The 11258-nt window shown below is 46.4% G+C and overlaps 1 protein-coding gene across 2 annotated transcripts; it reads left to right on the forward strand.

Annotated features, from left to right (window-relative positions):
* The first annotated feature begins 1412 nt into the window (after positions 1-1412).
* On the forward strand, positions 1413-9014 carry LOC103661944 (interferon-induced protein with tetratricopeptide repeats 2-like). Of its 2 annotated transcripts, XM_008689619.2 has the most exons (3): positions 1413-1599; positions 3107-3389; positions 5728-9014. In XM_008689619.2, the coding sequence occupies exons 2-3, from the start codon at positions 3367-3369 to the stop codon at positions 7130-7132; spliced, it is 1428 nt and encodes a 475-aa protein (XP_008687841.2). In that variant the 5' UTR covers positions 1413-1599; positions 3107-3366; the 3' UTR covers positions 7133-9014. The 2 variants fall into 2 exon arrangements, with proteins under 2 accessions (XP_008687841.2, XP_008687842.2); XM_008689620.2 differs by lacking the exon at positions 3107-3389.
* The last annotated feature ends 2244 nt before the right edge of the window (positions 9015-11258 follow it).

Here is an 11258-nt window from a genome sequence, read left to right on the forward strand (position 1 = left end):
TTTTTTAAGATTTTATTTATTTGTGAGAGAGAGCATGAGCAAGGGAAGGGACAGAGGGACAAGCAGACTCCCTACTGAACGGGGAGCCCAACACAGGGATCGATCCCAGGACCCTGAGATCATGACCTGAGCTGAATGCAGATGCTTCACCGACCGAGCCACTCAGGCGCCACTAGCACACATTTCTATAAATGCACACTGGAACTTCAACTCCTGAATGACACCTACAAGTGAGGGTTTCCAACTGGGATAGGCTCAGCTGTGTGTCCCAGTCAAAGGGTAGAGAACCGCCAAGAAGCATAGCTTCTGACTTCCGCCCAGCAGCTCGCAGACACAACCCGCCATCAGTAAGGTTTTCTCCAAGACTGAACTACGTGCCTCAGCTGTACTCAGTGGTCCTGGAGAATAGGCTGCACTCACGCTCTGTGTAATTTCCTGACACCAAAGGCTGCTAGTGCTGTTACCTCTTGTCCTCTCGGGTCCACCCTTTGCGATCAAGGGTATGAATAAGGAAAAGCAAAGAAAGTACATTTCCTCCATCCTAGCAAACTGCCGTGGTTGCAAATTGTGATGTGGGAGTGCTGGACACCAGGGTGAGCCAAGGAATTTTAAATGTTGTGGCGTTCGGGGAAGCCCAGAATGTGTACAGGTGTTGGGAGCTGTTTGGCTTAGGTTAGCGCTCGCGACAGATGGATGGTGGACTGTCAGGGGAGCCCAGGCTCTACAGAAGGCAACATTACAAGCTTCCCTTCTGGTCTCTTCGGTTAATGGCTGTAGCTACTAATTATAATAAAAGCTAACATGCACTTCTCATGCGCCAGGCATTATTCTAAGGACATTTCACGCTTTAAGCCATTTGATCCTCGAAACACCATTATGAGTTGGTAGTAGTAGTGGGATCCCCATATCATAGGAGAACAAACTAAAGCACAGAGAAACGTTCGGTAATTTCCGGTGTCCCAGCACATACGTGGAGCCTAGGTTCAAATCCAGACAGATGACATCAGAGCCCATGGTCCTGATTATGTATTCATTCATTCAGCCTCTACCTTCTGAATGCCTGTGGGAGCCAGCTATGACCGCAGGCACTAGACACTCCGCAGTGAATGAAACAGACGAAAACCCCTGCCCCGTGTAGGTCCCACACATGCACCTTACAGGGGTCTGCAGGCCATGCTGGTGAGAAGGGCAGGCAGAGTGAGGATGGGTTAACATTGCAGTAATGAGGCAGGGTGCTGGGTGCTTGGTACCGGTGTCCTTCTCCAAGCTGGGCTCCCTTCAAGTCAGCTGATTTAGGCCATCACTACAATCACAAAGGAGAAGTTCTGACTCACTACAGGGTGGGGGTTGGGAGTTGCTATAGGCGTGGCTCTTACTCAAGACTCATTTCCTCTTAGAGCCCTGCTGGTTGCACTTTCCAGTTCCAGTTTCTCTTTCCTAAAGTGAACTGCAGGAAAACAAGGCAAAGGAAGCAAGAAATGCTTCGATATATAGGTCTCCTTAGCATCTCTTGGAGGCAGAGGAGAGAGATTTCTGAAGAGCACGGTAGCCTGAGCGGCTGCCTTTCAGAACAGCTGAGAAGCGCTCCGCAATCATGAGGTAAATGTTTTCCTGCCCTCATTTCCTTCCCCGTGTTGAAAATGTCCAATCAATCTTGTTCTGGAAAGCAAATCCCGTACAGCTGTGCTCCGGAAACATAAGTTCCTGGCTTTTTGCTTTCGTGTCTGTTTGTAGCCTTACGGTATCTCTCTAGGTCGTGTATTTGTCTCACTGTTGCTGGCTTGTTTATTTCTGTGATTTTCTGCCCCACACTGTCAAGCTTCCTCAGGGCAACCCCTGCCCCACCACCGGGGAAGCTGACAGCTGAGGTCCAGAGGAGGGAGGGAGGAAGGAATGGCAGAGAAAGATGCTTACCGGAAGGTGCTTCATTTAAAGATGGGGCGGGGGGAAGCCTCCTGTAAACTGTCTCTCTTTTGTTTCTTATTTGAAAAGATGAAGCAAGGGGCTTTTAATAGGATTCTTATTTAACGAAGGATCTGTTTTTAGCAGATGCGGTTAAAATGTACTCTGGGTAGCAACCCCAGCTCATGCTAACTAGATTTTACTTTTTTTTTTTAAGATTTTATTTATTTATTTGACAGAGAGAGAGAGAGACAGCCAGCCAGAGAGGGAACACAAGCAGGGGGAGCGGGAGAGGAAGAAGCAGGCTCCCAGCGGAGCAGGGAGCCCAATGTGGGGCTGGATCCCAGGACCCTGGGATCACACCCTGGGCCGAAGGCAGACGCTTAACGACTGAGCCACCCAGGCGCCCCTAGATTTTACTTTTAATGTGTTCATTCATCTCGTATCTGTATTAGGGCTGGTAAAATGTATCCATTCATTCAACAGAAATATATTTTACCCCCAAATGCTACTAGAGTCCTTCTCTCAGAAGTGTGAATTGGAGGTGGGATGCTTGGAGAAAATAGCCCCCACCTCTAAAATGCTCTTACACCCCAGAAACATAAGATTGCCCTGGGAGGAAGCAGGGTAAGAAGGGAGCTTTCTGTTTTCTCTGGGGGTGTGGCCAGATGGGATGCCTCAGCCCCAGTCCTGGGAGCTCCAGCATGCAGGGACACCAGCCCCAGCTCTCACTTCCTACAGGACACATTGCCCTCCTTCTATAAGCTTCCCGATGTCTCTTCTTGAAGCGATCTATTTTCTGCTACTCTGCTTGCCTGCCTGATAAGAAAGAAAAAGATCTATTTCCAGATGTCTGTTTCTAGAGTAAGCTACTCTGCTTGCCTGCCTGATAAGAAAGAAAAAGATCTATTTCCAGATGTCTGTTTCTAGAGTAACTCAGAATATTTAGAAACCTTGTTCCTATTGCTTAGAACTTTAGTGTGGTCTTCTCTTAGACTCTCTCCCTTAATAACACAGACACCCCCCACCCCGGTCTCTTTTTTAATTTTCTTTGGTCCCTTAGCTGTAGGCACTGTCACCAGGCATTGGCCTGTGCTCTAACACAGTGGTTCTCAAATCTGAGTATTCCTGGGCTCAACCCTCCCACTTCAGATTCTGATTTGATAATCCTAAATTGAGGTCCAAAGATGTGCATTTCTAACAGGCTCTTCCGTGGTGCTAGTAATGCCCTAAGACACTGGCGGCAGGATCAGCTCTGAGCCTGGTGAGCGGTGTCACCGTGGCTTTCATGTAGACAAGAAGCAGGGCAAGACACTACTGGGTGTCAACAGTTGGAACTTCTCGAGTCATCAGAAGCATAGGTCTCCAAAGTCTGAGTCCTGCAAGCAAGCGTCTGGAACCAGTTTTTGATTTACTGGTGGAAATAAAAGCCCATAATCACACCGTGAAATTGGATGCTTTTGAATGGCTGTTCAAAGGGATTTTACGTAAGTGTGTATAGTAAATGCTTCTATCCTGCAAATGCACAATTGACTATATGCTTTATATGTTGGAGGTAATTTCAACTGTATTCACTCTCTCTGTTTCTTTTATAAAATGAGAAAGTTGCAGGGAGCCTGGGTGGCTCAGTCAGTTAAGCGTCTGACTCTCAATTTTGGCTCAGGTCATGATCTCAGGGTTGTGAGATCCACACTCCATGGGGAGTCTGCTTGAGATTCACTCTCTCTCTCTCCCTCTCCCCCTCTCCCTGCTCGCATTCCCTCTCTCAAATAAATCAATAAATCTGTGAAAACATTAAATAAGAAAGTTGCTGAAAAGCTTATTGCTAAGCTTATGTAACCTTATTTGGACAAGCATTTCAAAGATGGTCTTTGCCACATTACCTAACTTCCCACATATCTACTGCTTGTCTATGTCAGAATCCATAATATTTAGAATAGTGGCTCCTCATAAAAGGGCTAATTAATATATTCCATGAAAAAAATGTTTTTAAGTGAGAAAAAGCAATACTTCAGGAACTCCGGTACATAAGCAATGCAGAGGAATGATTTTGGACAGTTAATGATTTTTAATCTTCTCATCTCTGAAGTTATTCAAGATAAGGTTTCTGTGTAGTGGGTATTTTATTTTATTTTATTTTATTTTATTTTATTTTATTTTATTTTTAAGAACCAACACTGAAGGGAATGGGAAATCGTCCCCGAAGAATTGCAAGAGTACCTCAAGGGAGAAAGAGCATTTCCCATAAGAAAAGATGCTAGCTGTCTTGTAAGCCTCCTCCTATAGTCTCACTTCCAACACCCTATGTGAAAGCAAACCACAGGAGAGGAAAAAGAAAATTTCAAAAGATAATTATAGCAACAAATGCAAAAGTTTTAATAGACCAATACAAATGAAAAATGTTAAGAACAGAAATCGCCTAAGAAATAGCAGTGGGGTAGAGGGGAGAAAAAATGATTATATTTTATCCCAAAATAAAAGCTTATTTTTATTTTTTTAAAGATTTTATTTATCCATTTGACAGAGAGAGAGAGACAGCCAGTGAGAGACGGAACACAGCAGGGGGAGTGGGAGAGGAAGAAGCAGGCTCCCAGTAGAGGAGCCGGATGCGGAGCTCGATCCCAGGACCCTGGGACCACGCCCTGAGCCAAAGGCAGACGCTTAACGACTGAGCCACCCAGGTGCCCCTCCAAAATAAAAGTTTAAAACATTGCTAACATATATGATAATAATAAAGTTAAGTGGCAGAATAATACAAAAGCAGAGGAAATAAGAATTTAGAATTGTTGACATATGATTTAAATGGTTAAAATGGAAAAATTCAGATAAAAGCACAACAGAGAATGCTGAATTAATAAAAAGACAAGGCAAAACCAATTTGATTTAAAAAAAAAAAAAGTTTGGATCACCAAAGAAAATCAGTTAAGGATATATGTAAAGCTCCGCGAATAAGACAGGAAATGTAAAGTAATAAGTAAATTAGTAATAAGTACAGTAATTAGTTTCTTAGTAATTTAGATTCTTATTAAGAAACTAAAAATATGAGACAAAATGCAGTTGAATTTCAGAGGGATAATGTGATTAAAAATCAAGCTGGAAAGACGTGAACAGAATAGACAATTCTAAAGCTAAAATATTCAAACCAGGAAAGAAAGTGCTAGGTATGAACAGAAACATGAAGCAATCAGCTTTTCTTCTTAAAAACTGTGTCAAGTCAGGGGTGCCTGGGCGGCTCAGCCAGTTCGGGGTCTGACTGCGGCTCAGGCTCAGGTCATGATCTCAGGGTCCTGGGCTCGAGCCCCACGTGGACCGCCCCTCCCTCCTTGCCTCCACGCTCAGCGGGAAGTCTGCTTCTCCCTCTCTCTCCCTCTGCCCCTCCCCTGCTCACGCTGTCTCCGTCTCTCTTTCTCATAAAATCTTGACAGAACAGAAACAAAACGGCATAAAGTCAATCCTCCGCTCAAATCCCTTCCCCCAGATGCGGCTGCCCCTGCACAGGCCCTCAGGGCAGACAGCAGAGGGCCAGCCCGACCTGACACAAAGCGCCCTAATCAGGGAAACCTAGCCCGGGGCTCCGAGCCCCACCCCAACCTTCTCCCTAATGTCTGCTGCCCACGGTCACCCAACCCCTGCGACCCCGTGCACTTCACGCATACGCCAAAATATAGAAAGAAACGGAAAGGAAATATTGTTCTTTTCCGGTTGGGGTGAACACCATGGTGGGGGGGGAGGGGGAAGAGAATCACACCTGCCATGCTCCTGGGTTCCTGCCAGGAGAACCCGTGCTGTGTCTGAAAGCGAGCGTCTTTCTGTTTTGCCCTGCAGTGACAGCACCAGGACGGCCTTGGAGAGCTGTCTACGGCAACTGAAATGCCATTTCACCTGGAACTTGGTGGAGGGAGGGCAGTCCCTGGCCGAGTTTGAAGACGAGGTGTGTAACCCTGCGCGGTTTCAGAACCACGAGTTCAGAGCCACAGTGTTCAACCTGCGGGCCTACATCGAGCACCGCAGAGGCCGCGGCGAGGCGGCGCTGGAGCACCTGCGGCGGGCGGAGGCGCTGATCCAGCGGGAGCACGCCGCCGAGCAGGCGGGAACCCGCAGTCTGGTCACCTGGGGTAACTACGCCTGGGTCTACTATCACCTGGGCAGACTCGCAGACGCTCAGAGGTATGTCCACAAGGTGAGACGCGTCTGCAAGAAGTTTCGCAGCCCCTACAGAATGGAGAGTGCTGAGCTGGACTTCGAGGAGGGGTGGGCCCGGTTACAGTGTGGAGGGAGGCACAACGAGAGGGCCAAGGTGTGCTTTGAGAAGGCTCTGGAAAAGGAGCCCAAGAACCCGGAGTTCGCCTCGGGACTGGCCGTCGCGAGCTACCGTCTGGACACCCGGCCGCAGCCTCAGAACCCCGTGGACCCGCTGCGGCGGGCCATCCGGCTGAATCCTGACAACCAGTATGCCAAAGTCCTCTTGGCTCTGAAACTCCAGAAGCTGAAGGACGAAGGGGAAGGAGACAGGCTGGTGGAGGAGGCGCTGAAGGGCGCGCCGTGTGCCTCAGATGTGCTCTGCGGAGCCGCAGAACTGTATCAGAGAAAGGGTGCGCTGGACAAAGCTGCAGAGCTGCTGACAAAGGCTCTGGAAGGCACGCCCAACGATGCCTACCTGCACTGGAATATCGGCTGCCTCTACAGGACCAAAGTCCTCGAGATGCTGCAGGATGCGGGCAAGAACGAGACCGGGAAAAGGGAAAGGCTGCAGGAAGCCATAGGACAAGCTGTGCACCATTTAAAGAGAGCGGAGGAGGCCGGTGCGAACCTGCCCTGTGTCTGCTCCTACCTGGCCTGCCTCCACGCGCAGGCAGGTCAGTATGACGACGCGGAGCATTTCTTCCAGAAAGAATTCAGCAAAGAGCTTTCTCCAGGGGCCAGACAAGTGCTCCATCTCCGCTATGGCAACTTCCAGCTGTACCAGCTGAAAAACGAAGACAAGGCCATCCATCATTTCATACAGGGCATGAAAATCGACCAGGAATCAAAGGAGAACGAAAAGATGAAAAACAAGCTGCGAAAAATTGCCTGTATCAGGCTTTCTAAAAACAAAGGTGATGCCATGGCTTTGCATCTCTTGGCGTTTCTTCAGGAGCTGAGTGGAGACGTATGTCCAGCAGATGACAACTCTGAGAGCCGTTTGGACTCTGGAAGCTTCCTCTATTCAGCATCCTTTGCTGAGGAATGAGGAATCAGGATATGGTGCTGGTGGGACGTTGGAGGGAAGGGAGCAGAAAGCCCTCCACCAAGTGGGTATTCACAATATTGGACAACAGGTACGGCGGCATAGCCGTGGCCTGAGCTGCTGGCCATGGGTCTGGACAAGGTTTGTGGAGGAACCTGGTGGGCCGAGTGTTAACACACGCATTGTTCAGGGAGTTGTGAGACAGGGACTAGATTGGAGGGGGGAGGTTCCTGGGGCTTGGCAAGGGAGCTGCTTCCCAACTGACCTCGTGAGAGCACTTTGCATTGTGCCATTCCCTTAGTCAGCCTCCGCGAGGTGATGCCTTGGGTTTGTCGCTAGGTTTATATACAGCAGCTGGATCCCTCACATCTGTAACACTGTGGTCCGTTTTTGCAATGTTTTTCCACCCTTGGAGTCATTTTAGATCTTGCACAGTTTGGCCTTGCATAGACGCTAATGTGCTGTATGCAAACAAAGGCTGAGGGACCAAAGCCTCCATAGGGCTGGATGTTTCCTCTCCCTCACTTCTGCCTCCTCCCCAGACAGTCCTCAATCTAGACTGTCCTATACAACCTGAGTTCAATTATCCTGTTAACTGGGGTGGGAACATAGTTTGAAAAAACGAGAGCAGAGAACAGGCTGAATTTAGAAGAAACATATCCAAGACAAGCAATGGGGTCAGGCCATTAGGGTACAAGAGTTTCAGGAGGCACATGGGGAGATTTCACCTGCATTCTGCCTGCCGTATCACGGCGTGTGAAGAATAAAAAGGGGGGTTCTGTACAATATGCTAGAAAGCAAAATAATACATTTCTTTAAAAGGTGTGGAAAAAGAATGTCATGCCCATAGGGAACAGGATTGAGTAGACAAAAGAGAGAAAGAGAGAAGAATGCTGGTTTGTCATTATAGACTATAATCATATGGAGAAAAAAATCGTATTTTCTTGGCCACTGTAAGGAAAATTTCCTTGTACGATGAAGACTTGCTTTGTTCAAAAATGCTTGCATGAGCCCAGGCCCAAGGTCATAGAAAAACAGCAGAACAGAAGGTTCATATGGACGCCAAGGACCGAGTGAAAGTTCTCGTGAAATGACATCAGTAATGGAGAGTTTTTTCCCCAATTAGACGTGTTGTATATTAGGTGACATAAAACTTCTTTTCACCCTGAAAATCTTCAAGGAAACCACAGAATTCATGATTTTCTTGGGGTGATTGGGGTTTTCTAGGTAAATACTGAATGGCCCATGACATCAGGGTTAGTGTGAACCAAAACAGAGTCAGGTGACCCAGCATGAAACAGATCCTCAGTCATCCTCTGGGTTGCAAAATATTTGCCTGTTTGGATTAATTTAAATTTAAATAGTGGTTACCAGGGACTGGGGTTTGGGGAAGTGGGAGAGATGTTGTTTAAAGGTACAAACTTAAAGCTAGTATAAGTAAATCCTGGAGGTCTAAGGTATAGTATAGTGAATATAGACAATAATATCGTATTATAATCATCAAACTTGCTGAGAGGCTAGATCTTGATTTTTCACACCACAGAAAAGAAATGATAATTATATGACATGATGGAGGCGATAACTATTGCTACAGTAACTTTTGCTACAATCGTATGTATCGAATCAACCTTAAATTTGCACAGAATTATATGTGAAATGTAGTTTGATAAATATAAGTATATATTAACATTTTTATTAAGCAACTAAAACATTATATAAATGTCAAGATTTTTATAAGTTAAAAATTCCAACTACTTTAACAGTTTTCATGTTATTTTCTGTATTAAAAATCATGTTGTGTGCACTTGATATCACCAGTATGCATAGTATGGATTCCTGAAAAAAGCCATAGATTTAATGAATAAATAACTTAGAGGTGATGGAACATAAAGGAGTGTTCTAGTTTTTTTTTAAATTTTGCTGCACCATAAGTCTTCTAAACCCAGCTACTGATTAATGAAACATTATATTGGTTGCAAACCGGCTCCATATAACCCAGACTGGTCTCACATTATAACCACTGAATGGAGCAGACTTCCCCCCCCCCAAACCTTAGGAATCCAGGATTCTAGCTTACACCCTGACACCCACCACCGTGCACCCAAGTGCACACAGACCCTCTGCCCCCCCACTCTGACAGTGGGTGGGCTGCTTCTCTTCTCTCTGTTACATCTTGTTAACACCATGTGTTTGCATCTGCATTCTGTCTCCTCTTCTGACCTCCATTATGAGAATGAGAAAGTGTCGCCCATTCTGCTACATGCCGCATTCTGGAGGCAATCCAAATACATGTTGGAGATTTTTTCCTATTAATTAAAGAATAGAAAGAGACAAACAGCCCTGAAGTCTCTCTCGTTTTCAGAGAGGTCTCAATGGAAAATACGATTCACGCCTGCTGCAAAGGTAAATTCATCCCATTGGTCTGAACCGGACAAGCACACCTTTTAAGCAAAGGTTTAGCTTCCTTGGATCTGGTGCCTGGGGAGGAAAGCCAGGGGTGTTCTGGGTGGAAGGTAAGAGGGGCAGGTGCGCTGACCTTGAAAGAGGACCACTGGCCCCTGCAGAATGCTGAAGAAGGTCCACCAGGTGTACACAATCTTGCCCATGCATGTAATACCAGCAAAACCTTGCTAGAACAGGTTCCTGAAAGGAAAAAGGTGGAAAGAATAGGGAGGAGACAGATGACTTTTTTTATTTGAGGACTTAAAGCCCATGGAAATGATTAGAAAACAGTAAACAAAATTATGTTTATAGCTCATGTCTCCTGAAATCTCACTATCTAGGCACAACAAATAGAGCCATGTTCACTGGGATGACTCGTCATTCCCTGGCTTTTAACCCCATTTCCCAGTGCATGATATTTGATTCCCTTAGATACCCACCCAGGAAAATCACAAGCCCCCAGCAGACGTGTCCAGGGTGTTGATAAACAAGTCCGTCAGAATGACCTGGTCACATCTGTTATGTGTATGCTCAGGCACCCGTACGCACTAATGTCCTCTGCCCAGAAAACTGCTTCGATATGTCATCATTCTCTACATCTGATTGTCACCTTGAGAGTCCTAATACCCTGGAAAGATGCTCTCAAATACATGAGTGCCAGTGAAGGAGTAAAGAGACTTTCTCCCATCTGGCTGGGTGCCAAGTAGCCCTGAGTACTGAATACAGCCTCGGAGTCCTCAGTGAAAGATTCATCAGCCTCTTCCCATAGCCCCTTTCACCACAGAGCTCGAGACAGTCCCCAGGGGCAGCAGACTGCGAGTCATGGTCGATGTTTTCTTTCCTCCTACTTCCTGTCAACTGACTTTCCCAATCTGCACCCAGTATGACATGTACACACTCACCCTCGGCTGCCGACCTGGGAAATGTGGGTTCCACCCAGAGACCGTGTATTCCTGTCTACCCCCCTTCCTCCACCATTGCCCCCATCATCTTGTCTTGGGAAGGCAGTCATTTGGTTTGACTAATAAGTAAGAAATTTTCCTTATGGTTTACAGTGCCTCTGCTGCTTGCTGGTGATCTGTACCTTCCTGGGAGGCAGCAAGAGGGAAACTAACTAAAATCTTCCATGTAAAGCGGAGCAGCGACTCTGACAGACAGTTCGGCAGCTCCTCAAATGGTTAAACGTAGCATTACCATACCAAACGTAGCATCTGCCTTCAGCTCAGGTCATGATCTCTGCGTCCTGGGATTGTGCCCTGCATCGGGCTCCCTGCTCAGCAGGGAGTCTGCTTCTCTCTCTCTCTGCCCCTCCCCCTGCTCGTGCTCTCTCTCACTCTCTCTCTCAAATAAATAAATAAAATCTTAAAAAAAGAAGGAAAAAAAAGTAGATTCATCAACTGATAAATTGACCTATTAAATAAGGCATATTCACGCAGTGGACTATTACTCGGCAGTAAAAATAAGTGTAGTACTTGTTACATTTCTTCCAAAGAAACATAGCATTGATACACGCTACAATACAGATAAATCTTGAAAACATTATGCTAAATGAAAGAAGTCAATCACAAAAGGTCTATTAGTACGAAATGCTTAGAGAAGACAAGTCCATAGAGATAGACAGTAGATAGTGGTTGCCTAGGGCTGGGGTGAATGGCAGGATCATGACAGCAAACGGGTGTGGAATTTT

The sequence above is a fragment of the Ursus maritimus genome, unplaced genomic scaffold (genome assembly GCF_017311325.1).
Source record: "Ursus maritimus isolate PB19 unplaced genomic scaffold, ASM1731132v1 scaffold_7, whole genome shotgun sequence".
NCBI classification, from domain to species: Eukaryota; Metazoa; Chordata; class Mammalia; order Carnivora; family Ursidae; genus Ursus; species Ursus maritimus.

Excerpts from the sequence above, each read along its gene's own strand:
- LOC103661944 (XM_008689619.2), top strand. The coding sequence starts at position 3,367 with ATGGCTGTTCAAAGGGATTTTAC. Across the intron at positions 3,390-5,727 it reads GCTGTTCAAAGGGATTTTAC|TGACAGCACCAGGACGGCCT; the intron begins GTAAGTGTGTAT and ends TTTGCCCTGCAG.